The sequence below is a fragment of the Lissotriton vulgaris genome, chromosome 1_1 (genome assembly GCF_964263255.1).
Source record: "Lissotriton vulgaris chromosome 1_1, aLisVul1.2, whole genome shotgun sequence".
In the NCBI taxonomy this organism is placed as follows: domain Eukaryota; kingdom Metazoa; phylum Chordata; class Amphibia; order Caudata; family Salamandridae; genus Lissotriton; species Lissotriton vulgaris.
Window position 1 is genome coordinate 1,513,845,356 of NC_141685.1, and position 20,893 is coordinate 1,513,866,248.

The 20,893-nt window shown below is 42.1% G+C and overlaps 1 protein-coding gene across 1 annotated transcript in view; it reads left to right on the top strand.

Moving 5' to 3' along the window:
- The window catches only part of SLC26A5 (solute carrier family 26 member 5), a 392,278-nt gene that overhangs the window by 323,043 nt on the left and 48,342 nt on the right, over positions 1–20,893 (top strand). The window contains exons 13-14 of the mRNA XM_086967432.1: positions 9,473–9,579; positions 19,886–19,955. Coding sequence (XP_086823558.1) covers positions 9,473–9,579; positions 19,886–19,955 — 177 coding nt within the window. The remainder of the gene's footprint in view (positions 1–9,472; positions 9,580–19,885; positions 19,956–20,893) is intronic.

The window sequence follows — 20,893 nt, forward strand, 5'->3', positions numbered from 1 at the left end:
GTTAACTCCCTGATTTTTGGTATGAGATAAGGGGTCTACTTTAGCTGGTGTCGTAAAAGAATCTGATCGAATTGCTAATCCTAATGTTAGTGGGTAATGATCACGGAGATGTTTTTTAGGTATATTAAAAAACACGGATTGAGAGTAAAAATAGTCAGACGGAATAATGAAGTCAATCAACGTCCCTTGCACTCTTCCCACATATGTTACCATGTCAGAATTTAGGAGCGCAAAACAATCTAAGGTTAAAAAGAGTGAGAATTTTGACAGTAGAAAATTCAGAATGTCCCCACCCGGATTGTGCTCAAAGTGGTAACCACCCACTGTGTCCCTTGCTAAATAGTGACATGCCTCACATTTAGACAATGTGCACAATTTAAAATTAAAATCACCCCCCCCCCACCCCCAGAGTATTACACAGTCCATTTTTATCTCCTCAATGTAGTTCGTAAGTGCATTTTCCAATTCCTGGGTAATAGTGATATTTGCGCTATTAAAATTGTTATGATAAAAGTTAATAACCACAAGGGTCAAATTTATCTTAAACAAAATATGAATAATCTGGAAATGCAGAGATTCCAACCGCATTTTCCTAACTCTGCCATTTAATGTTGTAGAGATCAGAGTTAATAAGCCTCCCTTATCATGACCGCCCACAGATGGTCTAGCCGTTGTGTGAACAGAATAAAAGCCATTTATGTGAGCTATTATACACATCCAGGTTTCCTGTAAGCAAACTATGCTAAATTTGCTAACAAACTCTTCTCAGTCTTTCATGCCTAATTTGTTTGGCAAACCCACTACATTCCAGAAAAGACTGCCATGAGTAATTATGCTGGTGTAGGGGGGGCCTTTACTCTCTACACAACTAGTATCTATTACCCCACTGTCTACTGTTATCATGTTTATTGGTGCATTAAGGTTCAGAGCAACAGTTGGTATAACAGGGCAAACTGGCAAAGAGTCTGATATACTACCATTAGGTAGATTAACAGGGTTAAGCCCTATTGGGTATATTGGGTCTAATAAACAATCCTGGTGGGGTTGACCAGAATCATTTAAAGTGTTGGTGATAAAAAGTGTCCTCGTGGTTGCCAAAGCACCCTCTGCCTTTGGCCTCCACGGAGTTGTTACCCAAATTAAATATTTCACTGTCAGGGGACAAGCTTTTTTTTTTCCTAGTTGCTAATAGGCCTTCAAGCAGCAAAAGCGGGCAAAGAATGGATTAAATGGCAAGTTTCTTGAAGGGACTTTTTTCGGAGAAGGCGTTCAAACATTATCACAAATTAGGGTTTGAAAAAGTGGGTGTGCTTTTGGCCTTCTCGGACTCACCTTTTCGATGGCTTCCTTTAAACTTGACTCAGTCACTCTGTCACAATAATCGACACTGGTTCTCAATCTTTGGGTCCTTCAGATTAAAAATGTTGCCATATTCCAAGTGGCCTGAATGTTGCAAAGATTACGGGGTTTCGAGAGAATGTAGCAAGAACTCTAATTGCCCCATCCCCCCCTCAACCCCCCACCACCGCCCCCCCCCCCCACACCGTCCCTGTACCTTTGCATTGCTATCTGGCAATGGTCATATTAAATTACAAAATAGGTTTAAGAGTAAGATTTAGGCAAAAAGCAGTGAAAATCTTACTAGTGCGAAGTGAGTAAACTATTTGCAGACAATGGCCACAAAGAACAACACTTTAAAGAAAATTAAGAGGAGATTTGTGACAGCGAGCTTGGCCACCAGCACTACTCCTTGAATTCCCTCAATAAGGACAATAATGAACATTTCTCTACATCTGTGCCTAACTGTGACACTTTCCCTTGTGCAGTGTTATCCACACAGAGGCGTATACAAAGATGGAGTTGAAAGGCAGTATCAATGAAAAAAAAACAACCTAGCACACAGAATGGAAAGCTCAGTGGAATGTGCCACTGAAACCGATGTTCTGCTTACAAGTCCATGATGAAACAAGCATTGGCAAGCCTTACCGGTTTAGTTTTACTGTACTAATGTATGCAGCATTAGCACATTAGCCCAAAAAACCCAGAAGGGATCCATCAGGAGTGGGCAGATAGTGTAACAGGTGTACAGTAGTCCTCATGTGGCTCAATGCAAGTACTTGAGTGGAGCTAGAAGTCAATACACTCAAGTAGATAATAGCATTAGCTAATAGATGAATATGCCACTGGGCTGAGACAATATGTGACTGACAAAATCTCAAGCGAGTGGCTGAAAGAGTCTAGTCGAAGAAAGCAAGTGGAACAAAGGGGCGGAACTAAAGCAAATTCTGTGGGGCTCATTTATGAGCCCTTGCAACACTTTTGTGCCACCGGTGCATCACTTTTTGTGACGCACTGGCGGCGAACAAAATGTGCCATGTTGCCCCCTATTTACAAAGTGACGCGTCTAGGCAGATGCATCACTTTGTGAACCACTGCGCCACATTATACCTGCATCAAGTATAATGTATGCACATGGGTGTCCACAGGGGAGGGCAAGGGGGTGCGCTTGCCTCCCCCCTGGTCGCCAGTCCCTATCCTTTTGGTCCGTAATGTTCGAGATTACCGCAGGCTGTTCCCCTGCGAGAAGCCCCAGGAGTTTAAATGTTCTCTCACTTGGGGCCTCTCGCACTTCTCTTTGAACTCTAAAGGCTGCAGCAGCCTCTCCCCGACCTCGAGCAGACTGTGGACAGGCCCATTGTCATTCTCTCTGCTGCTGATCGTCACATAAAGAATGACAATGGGCCATCTGCATTAAACGTGCCTTGAAGGCGAGTGAGGAAGTTAAAATTTTGCCCCCCCCCCTGGAAACATTTCTGCGGACACCCATGTAGTATGCAGGTTGGGCGTTCCCCCGCACTTCTAGGACACTACTGTGTCAATATCTTACGCCTGCCTCATGACAGGCGTAAGACTGAAGCAGACTCTTAGACATGGGGCTTGCCCCCATGTGAAAGTAACATTGCCGGAGTTGCGTCACGCCTCCGACACAACTCCAGCAATGCATCTGTTTTGGGCCGACAGATACATCAGTAATACGGACGTATCTGTCATTCTTGTGACATGTGTTGTACAGTAAATAGGACGCATCCATCATGTCGCAAGGAGGGCGCACTGAGAAGTGAAGCATTGCTGTTTTCACGCAGCAATGCATCAAGTCTCATAAATAAGGCCCTATGTATATTGTTATCAATACATCTGTGTGACAGCAGAGCTGTCAAAACCCAGACCTAAAATGCACAATGAGCTACAGAAAGTGAAACACAGTCTTGCAGCATAACCATAACACTAATAAATGCATTTATTAATGTCTGTAAAAAAAAGACAGAATAAAAGCTACCCACAAGGAAAAAGTGTCAAATTGGTAGTAGATTAAAGTGTACAGACTAGTATCACATCTAAATGGCTGTGCTAATCACCTTCACCCTATGCATTCTTGTTGCCAAACGCGTATGTAAATGACCCTACAGACACACAAGCATTACCAAGGGCTAATGCCATTCATATGCTTTCATGTCTTCGGTGAGGTTGCTCACTTGCAGCAACACGATCTTATTAAATATGAGGATCCTGCATGATAACATATGAAATTGATGTCATGGCAGGTGTATCACTAGCCTGCCAAACCTCCCCACTAATTACTATGTTCATGCATTATCCCTACTAGAAGTCACTGCATCACTTTTATTGGATCCGGCTTTAGTGTGAGGGACACATGTTATTGATGAACACAGATGACCAGTGCAAACACATGAACTTGATTAAAGCGGTAGGTATTCCGGTTTAGCACTGATGACCATCCATGATGAATGTCCGCTTACATCATGTTAGGAGCATCAGCTCATGAGACCAAGAGTGAAGGCTGTCATCAGGACACAGTGGACAGGTCACTTGTTTTGGAAGATTGTTAGTAACATATGCAACTTACTGGCTTTTAAGGCATCCAACAGCAGTTGCTACCATCAGCTACTTAGCACAAACATACATTTGACAGACCACCTCCTGACCACAGACCTCCATAAAACCAAGTCATCCTCTGGTTGCAATGGAAACATTTGGAGAGACTACCAGGACTACGGAAAGATGCTTTAATGCCATACTGATGGCATATGGAGCTCTATACAACTACTAAATAACAGTTACAATAACTAGACGTGGGTTCTAGGTATGCTTCCATGCAACGATATCTACACATATACATCACCATTGCTGATGGCCCCATTCCCTTCAATTTACAAAAGGGGGTGGTGATGAACAGTAGTTTGGTTTGCCCTGTTCCCATCATGCACTGGGACAGGAACAGACTAATTTGCATACTGCCAGGTTCTGAAACTGGGATGGTGCAGTGAGCTAAAAAACGGTGTTGGATCTAACCCTGATCTCTTGACTGGGTGAGAGCTTTCTGCTTAATTCAGAGACTCTGTCCCTCACCACCCCTTGTTGTAAACCATTCCCTTCAAGGCAGCTTCGATGTGACATTCACTATCTGAGGCCTTTGAGACTTTAACAGTGTAATTGTCACTTGAGCAAACTGACAGTGGTACATACCCCACTGCATCGGCATCTTCTAGCTTGTCTACTGGAATATGTAGATGCAGGTTAGGAAACCATGAGCTTTCCCTCACACTCAGCACACATGCAGCAAAGTAATCTCTGCCTTTGCTGATATTTGTGTTCTGCTCTCCTCATGTTCCCACAGACTGCCACACTGGAGAAGCTGTTTGGGAGCGGTTAGTCTTGTGGATTGTAGCTGATGCGAGGATCCAGAACTCAAAAGGAGCAGATGGATTTTCAAGCCCAGCGCCTTCAGCTGTGGTTAGGAATGTGAGTGACCCTGAACATTGAATGTCTCCTCTCATGCAGCTGACACCTAGTAATAGTGGCACCGCTGAGAACAGCGGCGAATGGGAGTATCTTCATTGCAGCTTTAGCCGGGGTCTCTCAGGGTCTACCCAATGCCTTCACCTCTGCACAGACTTGCACCAGAGCGATAACTGAAGGTGTTCGTCCGCATCAGTGGACCTGATCGCACCAGTCGGACTCCCACACAATGCTGGGGCTAACTCGGTACACCAGTACATTTCACGAGTAAAGGTACTAGTTCACCAGGCAAAGTTAGGATGCACTGGTGGAATTTTGAAGAAACATGCAAGTGCTGCAGTATACAGAGTTTGAAGCAAGCCTGAGAGGGTAATCATAGTGGTTTAATGTACATGTGGTCATTATTATAATTGTTTTCATTATTTATCTCTTGCAGAGTACATAACCAGTCATGAATAGAGTCTCTCAATGCTTGATTATGAAAACAAAGGGGACTCGAGGAACTAGATGTAATTATCTGAACAATGAAGAGCCAGGTTTGAAGGGCTTTTCGAAATTTAAACAGATTTTGTTTTTTCCTTAGGGAACTGGTACGGAGTTCCACATGTGAGGGCCCTGAAAGCAATACGCTCCTGCTGCCCAAATCTGTAGACTGGAGTATGAGGCTGTAAAGGGGGGGGAGTTGGCAGACCTTAATTCTCTGGCTGAGTGGTACTAGTTGAGTTTTTTAGCAAGGAAGTGGGGAAGGAGGTAGCATTTGGCATGCAGTTTGAAATGGATCCATCTTTTGTCTGATAGCCAGTGCATAAACTCTTGGAAAGCAGAAACATATTCATTTTTTTGGGATTGAAAATAAGTCACATGGTGACACTGAGGGAGGCTAAAGTACAAGGAATTGCAAAAGTCGAGCCGTGACGAGAAAAAAGAATTAACCAGTGCAACTTTATAGGTTATTGAAAGAAATGGAAAGGATTTCTTTATGGTTCTTAGTTGAAAGAGACAGGTGTTATGCCACAGCTGAGGTCTGTAGGGTTAAAGATAATTTTGAGTATAGGATAAATCCTAGATTACTGGTCGCATTCACTTGGTTGTGGCCTAACATTTATTGATATGGTTATAAATGGGGTGGATTTCCCTTTTACCAGGGTTCAATTTTAGGGAATTTCTTTGCATCCAGACTTGAGTCCCTATTAACATTATGCGCAGGTCATAGGGACAGTGGCATGGTAAACTTGGGAAACAGCAAACCCGATGGGTTTATGTATATCACACATAACCTCGGCATACTCTGTGTCATCCATCCAGCATACTTCTCTTTCATATCTGGGTGGCGTGAATCTTTGGGCACCATCTGGCATCAAAGTGTCCCGTTGTTCCGACACCAATGCTGTCACTGTCAGTAATGATCGAGCACATAAATGGTGATGGGAGAAATGCCTGCAAATAGTTTAAACCACTGGCAATTGCTCACCATCATTTATTACCTAACCAGGTCTGCCTCGTGCTGATCAGTACTGACCCTGATCTTCATGGGAACAATCCATCCCTAACTGCCAAGGTTTCCACCAGAACACAAGGAACCTCGGTCCAGTTTAAGACTTTTTAAGACCTTGTCAGCCATGTATAGCTTACATCCTGAAGCTCTGCAAGAAAAGAACCCATGTATGGGCATGCCCTTGGCCACCTATACTTTTACATCAAACACATAAAAGATGATGAGAGGAGTGCTAGCAAATAGTCTTGACCAATAGTAGTTGCTCTGAGTAGCATGGGAACCCATTTTTTTTCACCCACTGTGCCACTCTAGACAGAGACCTGCCTTATGCAGAAGAGTACAGTACTAAGAAGTCTTCAATAACTTCTTTGATGAGCTGTGCAGGTTCATTTTGCTATATTGATACCCAGAGTGGCATGGGCTCAATTTGATCTGATCTTCAACATATTCCAAGCCCAGTTCCTGGTGTGGGGCTTTGTAGAGACTAGACATCGGGATCCCCAATAACCTTCTACAGACCCCGTTCTCCTCAAGTTGCAGGGGAAGTACGTCTCTATAGCCCCAAAAACATGTGTGATAAGTCAAATCGAGAATACATTTCAGTTCGTATATTTCAAGTAATGGCAGTATTGTTTTTCCCTAGTGTTGTAGCAAAGTTAAAGAAAGACCCCACTGCTTGGCAAAAATCGGGATTCCCTATGAGAAATTGGCGAGCGTGTGCACGTTGCAACCAAATACAATTATTTCCGATGCAGAATGCCCTCTCAATAAAATGGTACATATCTGTTTTTTTCTGAAGCACGCGGTCATTGAGGTAACTGCTGTCAACAAAGAGAGTTGTGATAGTTGCAGATTGTGTAGGCTCATGGGGTATAGGAGTGGCTTGCTTAGCTGGCTCCTAGTACCCATAGACAAAAGAATAGGATCTCTTAGGCAAGGCTCTCGGCATTTTGGGGGAGCCGAGCTGCATTCCAGAATGTCAGCAGCTTTCCATGGTGCGTCCCATTGACATTCTTGGTTGATCTTTCCCACAAGAATGCCTCCTAATCGCCTCGTGGTGTTTTTACAGAAACCCATTTGTGGCTTTCATTTTTCACATAATGTGTAACATATAATTTTATAAAACTTTGAAAAATGAAGTTTATGTGAAATGCTTGGTCGTTCCTGCTAAGAATTGACATGGCCAAACGCTTACAGTTTTCGCTAAACAAGCTATCTAGCTTGAAATGTTGTGAGGGATCTCTTGTGAACCACTGTCCAGGTAGCACCTTGCCAGATTTAGACCTGTACACCAAAGTGAGCCACTATAGGCGAAACACATTTCCTCCTTACATAATGTGCAGTAATCCTTTCTCTGCATTTTGGGTATAATTTGCTGAACATGTTCCAGATTTAGCCATCCTTAAGTACCCCTTTACCATTCGATAAAATATAGACAATAAATACAAATGTCCCTATTATTTTCATTGTTTGAGATCCGACTCTTCCTTGTACTGCCTTGTCTGGGCTCAGACGTGTGTGCTTATCTCCTGTTCCTTACTTGAGGTTGTCCTTCCTCCCACCTTGTCACAGCTCTGCCTGGTCTTCAACTGGGGGTACTTGGGCTCTTTTTCATTCACCCTGTCTTGAGCTGAGGTAGGTCATTTAGGCTCAGTTTGGGGTTCCATTGGACTTGCCTGGACTGACATTGGTCTTGAATTTGACTTGTTTGGTCTTTCATTCAATCTGCTCAGACTCACGCTGGTCTTTAATTTTACCTGCTTGAGGCTAAGGAGATGGCGTGGAGGCTGTAGGTTCTGTTAAGACCTGGCTGTCAGAGTATGCCAACCCGTTCAGACTGTCGTGCCTTTCATCCTTTTGAGGAAGATAAAGTAAGCCACTTTTTTGTTGATTAATAATAATGATGAGCAACATACATAATGAAATTCATTCATAACGTAAAAGAATACCATAAAATTATTGTTTGTAATGCTAAACAACTTTCTGGTCGATATTTTTGAGCAATGAGATGCAAAGTTACATTGGGCTGGAAGGCCAGTTCTCGCATAATTTTTTTTTATTGAGATTTTCACAGTACCACTTGGGCAAAAACCCACATTATCCACTTGAGAACAAATTATTAAAGGGAAAGGTAACATGGGAGATTTTACCTACAAACAAAAGAAAACAAACTGAGAACTGAACGCAGACGACCCCACACCCCCGACAAAGGCAAGCAACAATCAATACCCACATTAGGCGGGGGAAAAAAAGCTACCGGCATATCATACATTTTGGACCCACAAGCGTCTCATAAGATCATCTCTATGGGGATTGTGAATGAAGAGAGGATAGATCAATGCCACGGTACGCAGCCCACCGAGACCATATCTTTCTATGTTTTACGGGACAGCCCCTCGCTTGGAACACTGGCATATACACACCCATACACTTTTTGAGCTCCCACCGCCATTTCCCAATCTTTGGTGGGAGGTATCCTTCCATAGCCGGGCTATGTACCGCTTAGCAATTGTAAGGGCCAAGAACAATAGGTGTTGCTTATATCGGTTCCCATCGATGTCCTCAGTACTATGGAGCAGGAACAGCTGGGTATCGAGTGGCAAGTTCCAGGAGAGCACCTCCCCAAGGGATGACGACCCCCGTGCCAGAAAGGCTGTAATGCTGAGCAGTGTGGAGGAACGTCCCCTCCTCCCTCTTGCAGCGCAAGCATATGGGAAATGATATAACTCCCATCTTCCAGAGCTGGAGGCGGGTATAATATACACAGTGCAACTATTTGAACTGGATGAGACGGTATCTAGAGGCTACTGCGGCTCCCCGCGGACTAGCAATCGCCTCCACCCAATCATCATCCGTCAAGTCGGGAATATTGTCCGGCCAAACCTTCCTCGTTTTATGTAGTGTCGTGGCAGAGTGTGTTGTCAGGGTCTGATATATTTGTCGTATTTTGTGTGGACCAAGATCGCCCATGAGGATGCGGCCCTCAAGTGGATGGAAGTCAGGGAGGTCAGCAAGATTTACTAGTTCAGGGGTCAAAGCGTGGCGTAGTTACAGATCAGTTCTCGCATTATTAACTCCTATTTCAATAATTCTTTCCCCAGTGCATGCACATGAAGCAGTACAAGAATGCATTTTAACACACATCTTTTTTATTTTTAGGCGATCTGGGTTGTATCTTTCGTGGCCTCTGTATTCTTGGGATTAGATTATGGCTTGCTTGTGGCAGTGGCATTCGCAATCGGAACCGTGGTTTACAGAACACAGAGGTTAGATTTATTATTTTTACTTTCCAAGTTTCTGATGAAAAACTGTAATTATTTAAATCATGCACAGTGTCATTAGATAATGCCCATATTCTGTAATTAGTGGTTAGAGAGCATTTAACCTCTGTCCAATGCTTAGTTGCAAGTTGCAGACCGCTAACAAACAGCTAAAGATTGCTTTGTCCAAAATATGATCTCTTGCAGCTGAACCCTACACATCTTCGTGCTGGAAGTTTCTTTCGTTTGCTCAATGTTGTCCACAAATTATGAATTAGTGCAAAGTCGGTTGAAATTCAGTGGCCCCAACTTTTACATCTTATCTGTAAAACCTCAAGAAGCTTCATCTGTTACGAACTTAATCTGATCCCTCTTGTCCTAAAAACCCAGTAGGTGTGTTTCAGAATTGCTTTGGTACGCAGTAGTCTGCACCTAATTCCACATTTTGCTCCAGACACTATTCCCCTCTCCTACACAGCACATCCAGCTCTTCAGCACAAGAGTCTGGTCTTCACCGCAGCATTTTCATCCGCACAATTCCACCCTTCTCTCTCTCCACTGATTCCTGCTCCCTGCCATAGTCCCTTCCTCATGCATCAATTGCCTGTGGTTTTACATGCGGCAAAGGAACGTATTTGATCGATTTGCCCCTTGACCATTGGCACATCTGATAAGGCAAGGAACCATGAGGAGTAAATACGTAGAGGCAAGGAAACACTGGCAATGGACATCTTTTAAGCTGTTCCTACTAGGGTTACAAATTAAGGGACAAAAAAAACATTTCTGTAATGGCACCCTAATGAGAGGTCTTTGTTCACAGTTCCATATTGACCACCAGCAATATGTACTACTCTTAATAGACTATCAAAGAGGTTCTTACCAGTTCTCGCCTTCTTAAAATTGTTTACTTTTTTGGTGGGTTTCTGGGAAAAATGGTAAAAAAATAACCACTCTTAATTTCATGGGTGAAGTACTCCACAAAAAGTGTGCAATCGTAATGTTACATTTGTTATTCACAGTATAGAGGTTAGACAGCGAAAATAAAACTTCTTTCAATAATTGGGTCTAAAATGCATATGTAAATGTGGTTGAGTTAAATCAGATTAAGAGACAAAGGGGCATATTTTAAGGAAATGACGGAGTACAGAGCTGTGGCAAACTTTGCAGCTCCACGCTCCGCCATTTCCAATAAGCAGGGATGCACCGTATTCACAGCAATACAGCACACCCCTGTGTTTTCCCTAGTGTAGGCACTAAAAATAGCTGTCTAGCACCAACACAGACATCCTTCCGCCATAGAGCCAGTGTACCTGGGTTGCAGGCGATGATTGTTTAATTGCAGGAAGGTGTCTTTTCCTGCACATAAACAGTCAATAATGTTGATTTGCTACTTATATGTGTGCTGCATTTTGCACCATACATAGAAGTAGCAAAACACCATTATTTAATGATTGTTTATGTGCAGGAAGGAATCATTAATGGCATATTGCTCTTTCTAGATCTGCTGCAGAATGCAGTACACATAGGAAAAAGCAAAAAACGAGGAGAAATAAAAGTATTTCTCCTCATTGCGCCATTCTAACGTCTGCTTTTGCATGGCGTTCGTTTTAGTTGCTGCCTCAGATTTATACCTCCTTGTAAATCTGGGTCAGCGTCGAAGAGCAATGGGTGATGCGGTGGAACACCCACAGTAACACTCATTCCACCCCCCTTTCACGGAGATACCTTGTTCAAGGTTACCATACTTACAAAGCAGCGTTAAACCACAAAAAGTGCAGGGCATTGCCCCACAGGACAATCAAAAAAAGGGACATTCTGGTGGCACAATCCCCTTGTAAATATGCCCAAAGTTAATGGTTTTGCCCACCGCATAGTACAGCCATAGCTTTGAACTAAAGGTGATCCTTCTGAACTTTGTAGGCAGTGTCACTGACTCGATTATGCATAAAAACGTTCATTCATTTGTACAAATTTCGGTAAAGCTATGCCTTTCAAATTTTGGGAAAGCGATGTCATCGTGCACACATAACAGAGGCAACCAGAAGGAGAAAAGGAGACACTTGATGTTCCTTTCTTAGTATTATAACTGCAAAATTATAAATAGAAAATGTTTGCCATCAGAAATCGGTAACGGAAGAAAGAAATGTACTGTGGCAGTCAAATCTGTGTAGTTCATAGGTCATAGGTCCATAGGAAGAGCATTTTTGGTTTCGCTAATAACTTTGGTGCTGTTTAATGAGTCTTCACAAAAGTTTCCTAAAAAAGTTCATCAACTTCCGCTTCTTTCTGTAAAGTTTTGTGCGGATCCATCAAGCGGGAGCTTTTTTTTTAAAAAAAAAAAAGGATGTGGGTCCCAAAATGTTGAATTACTATGTTCATTCCTATAGGAAAAGATTGTTGCTGCTATAGAAAATGTCTGAATAGAAATTCACAAAGTTTGCCAAAATACTTGACTTGTATTTGGAAAGCATGCTTTTTATGATTTGGTGTAAATCTGTTCAGCCATTTTCAAGAAATTAGCTTTTAACTAGGGGCTTGGGTTGGGAATGAAGGGCTTAAAAGATAGGGTTATCTGGACTGCTGCTGTGCAGATATGCAACGATTGGCGACTTTGAAGGACACTAGTCAATTCTGATTGGCTGGCTATAACCTGGACAAAATGTTGGGGCAGCCATTACAGGACTTTAGGGATATGATACCTGCGTCCTAAAAATAAATGAAAAATTGTATATAAGAGGTCAGATTGAGGACACCATGACCCCCAGGAGCATGTGAGGTGGTCCCATGGCGACCTCCCCCCTCCAGACTTCTTGGCCACAATATGGACGGCATTTTGTGGGAGCTGTTATAGGACACAAATCACGGTCCGTACTGTAATGCATTGTAGTGAAACCCTGTTTTTGAGAGTCAGTAAAAGGAAGTGTATGAAGGGTTATAACAGATTTTAGTCACAATATAAATCATTTGTTGAAGTGTTCTACTCATTCTGGAAATTCGGGTGACTTTGTAGCCTTACAGGTGCTCATAAAAGTAATGCTAGAGGTTGCTGCCCATATTCGGGAGTACATGTTTTGCCATATCTTGACAACTGTCTGCTAAAGGTGTGCCGGCTCTTGAGCTCCTTGGGTTTTTACATCAATGAGCCAAAGTTCCAATTGAGGCGTACCCAAAGAATTCCCTTCATAGGGCCTAATCTGAACACAGTAGCTTTTTATGCTGTAACATGCCTTGGCCATTCAGGCTATCATCCCAATGTTTTGGGTTCAGCTGGATTTATATGAGGATGGCTTTAAGGCTTCTTGGTCTCCTGGACTTGTTCATCCTCCTCATCCTGAATGCCAGTTGGCAAATTTGGGGCCTACAAAGGAACCTCATATCCCATTGGGTCCAGCATCAGGGATGCATCTTAGATTGCCGATTTTTTTTTAAATATCTAGATCTTTTTTGATCTTAAGAGCTGTGATTGGATGCAATCCATTTTCGGACCACGCTAGAATTGAATTAGAATTAGAATTGGGAGGAGTGGATGAGATGCGCCCCAGGTGGCAGCTGGATCGCACCCTCTTACAGAACCAGGACTGGGTTTTACAATTCAGAGATTGGATTACACAATACTTTGTAATAAATGATAATACAGCTGAACCCTTCTCTGTTTGGGGCGAATTCAAAGCTTCAGCACGCGCCCAGATTATTGCATATACTAGCGCTAAGGCAAACGAAAGAAAGTTAAAAATAGCTAAGCTTCAATCAGACGTAGAGAGGGAATATGCATTGCAGCTTCAACATCACTCAAGGAAGCTAGAGCAGGCTAAAACTCTTCTTCGGGATTATTTTGTCGCGGAAGAGATTAACAGCTCGAAAGCCTTTCAATAAAAGGTCTATGAAGACAGCCAGTTGGCAGGGAAACTATTAGCTAACTCTACCAGAAAAAAGCAGGAGTCATCACCGATAGTGAAAATTTGCCTTCCTCAGAGTGGGCTGGAGGAGGAGGATAGAGACAAGATCTCAAAAATCTTCCTGGATCATTTTGAAAAAATCTACACTACAGAGTACCAGGTAGAGGATGTAATGATCCAGGACTATTTTGCAGATATACAAATCCCCAAAATTTCTTAGTCGGGTAAATCAAATTAGTCTGGAAATAAATACCTCTGAAATACAAAATTGTATAAAGGCAACCTCAGGGGGAAAAGCTTCCGGCCAGGACGGATTTCCAATAGAATTTTATACGGTCTTTTTTAGAGAATTAGCAACTCCCTTGAAAAAGTTATATAATCATGTTAGGCTAGGCGGGTACGTCCCTGCTGAGTTTAAGGAATCTACAATTATATGTTTTCTTAAAAAAGATAAAAACCAGTATGATGTTAATTCATACAGACCGATTAGCCTACTAAATTCGGATTACAAAATCCTTATGAAAATATGGGCTGAGAGATTTGTCTTTGCTGCTCAGGAGGTCATTCATCAGGACCAGTCTGGGTTTATTGCAGGTCGCTATATGGCAGCAAACACCAAGTTCCTAATCCAGGCATTGGACTACTTTAATATTAATTTGACCCCAGCCTGTATATTGATGATGGACGCGGAAAAAGCTTTTGCTTAGTGAATTGGGCTGCATTATTCTACTCTCTCGGTCAATTTGGTTTTCCAGCCTCAATTATTAAGATGCTTTATAACATCTACAAGGGAGCATCGGCCCAAATAATAATCAATATGAAACAGGCTGGTAAGATCAAGGTAAACAGGGGCACAAGGCAGGGCTGCCCGTTGTCCCCGTTGCTTTTTACTTTCTTTATCGAACCTTTAGTAATTAAGATTAGGGACAACGTGGCTATTCAGCCCCCTTTAGTTGGTATGTCCAAATTAAAGTTGTTTGCTGACGATATTATTTTATATCTATCACCCAGAAAAGAAAATATTGAAAATTTGATGAGTGAGTTTTTAACAATTATGAAAAGATAGGGGGGTATAAAGTAAATCCAAAAAAAACTGAGGTTCTTGCATTAAACACTGATCCTCATTTTCTCCCTGATGATCTGCAGGCCCAAGCTGTAAGAAGTGACCCAATAAGATATCTGGGCATATATGTCACCACCGAATATAATATGCACTATTCTATGAATTATATCAGGATGAAGAACAAAATTCAGAGCCTTTTAGATCACTGGCTTCTTCTCCCATTATCAATTATAGGTAGGGTCTCATTGATCAAGATGTCGGTGTTGCCTTTACTTATCTTTTTGTTCAGTAACGTGCCCATTAAAATTAATTTAACATTTTTTAAAGAACTCGTAACAATGCTGAGAGGCTTTATATGGGGAAACAAAGCTTCAAGAGTTAAACTTCCAGTATTACAACTTCCAGCTGAACAAGGAGACTTAGCCCTACCCCATTTAAGGACCTACTATGAAGCCGCATTTTTTGATATATTGGCAGGATTATTGAGGAATAATCAAACAAGAGATAATTTTTTTCTTACAAGAATGCTACAAGAGGTAGACTCCCAAATTCCAGTTTTTTTAAAAATCGCAAGGCTCCCAAAGAGGTCCAGATATAAAACTTTAAGAGAATATGCCTCAAGAATGTCGCTCCTTTTCAGAAAACATGGCACTGATAGTTCTCATTATCTAAGCTTGAAAGAATGTATTCAAATAGGCCTCCCACTAAGCCTGAATCGTATTAAATCTTGGGAACTTTGTGGCTTCCGAGAGCTAAGACATTTTGTAATCCAAAACAGGGTAATTAGTTGGCAGGAGGTAACCGCTAGAATAAATGGTTCATTACACCCAACTTTTTTGAATATATGCAGATTGTTAATTTTATTAGAAAAGAGATAAGTGGCCTGTTTAATCCCCCTAATATCATACTAACAGCCTTGTATGATAGAATGAGTGTAGGTATCGGATACTGGTATAAGATGCTTCATTGCTCAAATCAAAATGTCTTAGTAGACAGTCATCTTGAGAAAATAAATCTCGCAACACAATGTAACTTTTCCACAAAGGATTGGGAGGTCATTTGTGAGTTGGGGAATAGATCATTGCGAGCTGCCAACTATAAAAGGATGTGCTTTCTATCTCGTTGGTTAGCATATTATACACCGGAGGCTTTGGAAAGGATGTTTCCCGGAGCTGAGAATAAATGCTTCAGATGTATGGCTAGTAGCCAGGGAGGATGGCATCACATTTTTTTTCTTGCCACCAGTTAGAAACTTTCTGGAAGGGAATATTTGCTGATATCGAACAGGCTATTGGGAAATCTCTTCTACCAACAGCAGAAGTAGCCCTGTTCGGTTTATGCAAAGATAGGAGTAGGTTTAATAAAGCAGAAGAAGTATTTATATTTATTTCTTGCGCAGTTGCTCGTTCCTTAATTCTTCAAAACTGGAAGTCCAGCGAGATTCCATTACACTTAAAATGGTTCAACAAAATGAGAAGAACATGTTATTTTGAAAAGGCTTATGCGGGTAGAGTGGGAGCTGTTGGGAGATTCGAGAGGAACTGGAAATATTTTGAGACTCTAGAAGCAATCAAGGGAGGATGATTCGTGAAGAGAATTGTGAGGAGATGTTTCTTCTTTTACAGCCTTCTATCTGATTTCCAGGACATTTACATTCACTAGCACCTTTTTCCATATCAGATTGAACTTTGCACTTTTAAAGATAGTACTCTTTTGTACTTTTGGCACTTTTGCACTTGCACTTTACTGCAGTATGCACGTTTTTGCTGATGCACTTTATAAATTGCATATTTTGCACTTAATGTCCTGGGGGATTTTTTTTTTTTTAACTCTGTAGTAGGCTGACTTTTTCTATCTCGATGAACCTTCCTTTTATCTTCGCATATCGTTTCTAACTTTTTAACTTTTTTATCTCTTGTTTGTTATTTGAGAAATTTATTGGAAATTTATTGGAAATTTGTGATTATTGAATTCTAAAGTTTGTCATGTTTTGTACCTTTGGCTCACCTATTGCCCTATTCAATAAAAAAAAATTTTTTTAAAAAGAGATGCATCTTAGACTCTATTCAGATCGCAAGGGAGACTTAACTGGATCTGCTGTGGTGGGTTACTGATGCCAACCTGATGTAAGGCAGGGCACTCTTGCTGCCCCAGCCAGATCTCATAGTAGTGACAGAGGCATCACTGCTAGATTTGGGTGGGGCTGGGTGACCACCTGGGAGAAGTGGGGATTATAGGCCTCTGGTCTCTGGCAGAAAGCCAACTCCATATTAATATCCTAGAGGCTCAAGCACTCATTTTGACCGTAGCAACCGTGCTGTCATCCATCAAAGAGAGGCTGGTGCAGGTCCTCATGCATAACACAACCACCATGTGGTACTGCTGCAAGCAGAACCAAAGGGGATGATGGATGGAGTGTTGAACATTGCAAGCACTCACCCCCAGTCAACTGATCTGGGTTAAATCCATCATCATTCTTTAGCTCACTCCGCCACCCCAGTTCAGACATGGCCATATGCAAATCAGCAAGCAGGGCACAGTAGGGTCCTAAGTCATGTGTGAGGAGGCACTACAACTCTCCGGTAGCTGGACAATCAGAACATCTTCCTGGTCACCAACTACCGGCCAGGATCTTTAAATGCCAAAGTGGCCGAAATTATCAGGTGTCATCTAGCAGACCACAAGTGACATCTTCATCCCAATGTGGCAAAGGATATCTTCAGCAGTGTGGTTCGCACTGGCTACATCTGTTCACCACTGCTGAGAATATGAAGTGTCAACAATTCTGCTTGCTGCAGTTTTCTCCAAGGCACTTGTTCAAAAATATATTCGAGCTGGAATGGAAGAAAGGACTCCTGCATGCATTTTAACAACTACTTCTGCCTCAGATTCTGAGGACGATCAAGGCACACAGGGCCCAAGTCATTCTTCTCATCCCATACTGGGCCAGCGGAATGTGGTACCCAGTGATCCTAAGCCTGACCATTTTTCCTCTGTTCAGGTTTCTACTTTGGGAGGACCTTGTCTCACCACAACAGGGAAGGAGCCTGCATCCGAGTCTCCACAACTTACAACTCCATGCATGCAGCAGCACCTGAAACACATACCCCTTTATAAGCCAAACTCTCTAATGTTGTTTTGTTAGTTCGGCAAGGCCCTGCAGTGGGTACAGTTAAAGGTTATCTGTTAGCACTTTTGACCTTCTGTTTTTAGCTGATCAACTTCTTTGTTTAAGTCATGGTTGTGATGCATTTTATATCAGGTTTAACTTGTATTCTCCCCACCCCAAAACCATTTTGTATGCCCCAGTAAGATCTGATCTTGTCTCATGTACACACCCTTTGAGTCTAGGCACAGCTGTTGCTTAAGTTTTTATTCTTAAAACCATCTTCTTCATTTCAATTATGTCAGTCGACTGCATGAGTAAATTGAAGATGCTTTTGATGCAACTTCAATACACCACTATCTTTCCTTGCAAATTGGTGTTGAGGGTCCAGCTCACCTTCCCATCAAAGGTTGTGACTCCCTTCCATGTTGGCCATCACTTTGCCACCCTCCTATTGCCACATCTAACCCATTGAAAGCTGAAGAGAGACTCCATCCCCTTGATCCAAGAAAGCCCTGAGTTTTTACATCAACTGCACATAGGACCACTCTGTGGATGAGCAGCTCTTTGCAGGGTTTTCTGGGACAAAAAAGGCAAGGCAGTGCTAATATGCGATTCCACTCTTTCACTTCTGGGGTGCTACAGATGTCACTGTAGAGTCACACAAGTCACCTACCAGTACATGGGAGCATTGCTGAAAAATTCTTCTGATGTAGTCTGGTGCCTGCGGAAATGTTAAAGGTGTGAAATCTGCCATTAAATACAGTATCCACCAGAAAGATACTTTCTCAAAAAGATACAGCTTCTACTGCATGCACCATCCAAGAACTGTGACCCAGGTCTTTGTTATTGCTCAGTTGGATTGATTGGTGCACTGCTACATGCACTCGTCCTAATAAAAGTATTTTACACTTGCCTATGAAAAGGAAAGGAACTTCATTGACTTTCAATTTTAGTCAAAATCGAATTCAAAACCAATTTTGGCACATTAACAACACATCATAACAACCCTCTTATTTAGTCAAAGCACTGTGAGTTTGAAGAGGAATGCGGCGGCTGAAAACATCGAAAACAAAGTTATTATTTAACAACGACTCCAGCTACCTTCTGGAACTCTCTTACTGCCCATCTCCATGCCTGGAAGGAAATAATACTCCTTTATTACAACTGTTTATGAATAAAGCATGTTTTGATACTTTCCATTCTCAAATCCAGGTTATAAGCAGGCGTTACATATTGTTCTAACTATGGAGTTTCCATATTTTAGTTTTGTATATTATGTTCTGGTTCTCTGTAAAACAGCCTAAACTTGCTCGTCCGTGCTTGTTTACTTAGTGTCAGTCACAGTGGAGTATGATTTTCTTGGGGTTAAAATGTGGAACACTTTTCCCCAGTCCCTTAATTCGAATTCTTTCATTCTAAATCATGTTGGGCCAGATGTAGGTAATTCCTATTTACCGACTCTTAAATACCGAATTTTCCCGATTCGGTATTTAAGAGTCGGTAAATAGGAAGGGGGGAGATGTAGGTAATTCGAATTGAAAAATTACCGAATCGGTAGGATTCGGTATTTATCGATTCGGTAAATACCAAATCGGTATTGCCCATTGATTCCTATGGGCCATGAAGCCCATAGGAATCAATGGGCAATACCGATTCGGATTTACCGAATCGGTAAATACCGGATCCTCCAAGGGTGCAGGGGGTGTCACCTTGACACCCTCTAGCACCCCAATTCCGGACTTCTGTACCATGTGGCACACAGACATGCCCTAAGGGCATGTCTGTGTGTCACATTGCACAGGTGTGCATGCACAGATGTGCATGCACACCTGAATTCAGTATTTTACCACACAATAAGATTGCGTGGTAAAATACCGATTCTTAAGGGCCTGTGGCACTCTTAGGAGTGCCACCTAAATGTGGATTTACCAAATCGGTAAATATACCGAATCGGTATTTTACTGATTCTGTAAATTTACCGATTTGGTAAATTTACAGAATCGGTAAAATATAGACCCCCTACATCTGAAAACCCAAATACCGGTCGGTAACGGCCGAATTCGCCTGTTACCGACTGGTATTAGGGCTCCTACATCTGGCCCGTTGTCTTCTAAACACCCGAGTGTTTTCTTGTTATAATATGTGCTTTCTCCTTCACACAGCAAAGGTCCTTCCCAGGCACACTGTTCAGCAAGTTTCACCATATCCAGGCGTACTGCCTAACACTGTTTTATTTTTTTATAGTCCACAGTACAGAATCCTTGGCCAGATTCCAAATACAGACATCTATTGTGATTTAAACAATTATGAAGAGGTAAGCATCGGGTGTGTGTGATTACATATTGTTGACCTTCAGTGTCTATCGGTGCATGCGCACTAGGATAATTAACTATGTCAAATGTCGTGGGATAGTAGTATATACAGCCTAACTGGTGGTTTGGACTGTCATGCATTCAATGTAATTTTATTATTTGTTTGTGACGTGGTCCAGCTGCATGAATATATTGTTGGTTAGCAAATAGTTGTGCATGCTCTTTTTCAACCACATAAAAGCTTTTGCTCTTGAGCAGCTTACCTTCTTCATAGCATGGCACATGAATGGGATACCTAGAAATCCCATTACCATGAAAGGAAGCACAGGGCCAGGCTGTTCTTCTAATATCATCTGAGCCCTATGGGTGGATTTGAACCACCCCATAAACACAATAAGGAGCACAGAGGGAAAAACCGGACACAGGTCGTCCTCCACTCATAAAGTCATGCAAACAATAATGATCTGGTCCACTTAGGCAGTGTTTTATACTTCCTCAACAAATGTACAACGTGTTGCAGTCATTTACAACTATCTCCCCTTTCTTAAAGGCCTATGGGGTAGAGTGTACACCGTTACCACAGCAACTTTAAAAAGCCTCCATCCCTTCTAGGACTGTCGTGATTAATAGACAACAGCCAATAATGTGTACTGTGAAAAAATTTGTGAGAAAGCAAGATGACCCCTCATGGGCGAACCACCAATGGGGAACCTGGTAGGTACTCACCAGTGTAGCCCTGTTCTCATCATCGGCAGTCATCAAGCTTTAAAGAAATGTGTCCCAACAACATAAATGTGTAAATGCAATTAAAGTGCAGTGGAAAACAGTGGAAAAACACTCAACAAACAAACCAAACAGTGAAATAAGAAAAGATAGGGAGCTGCACGTGATTGCGACCTTTATTCTATTTCTTCGTGCAGCCTATCTATTTAAAAAGCAG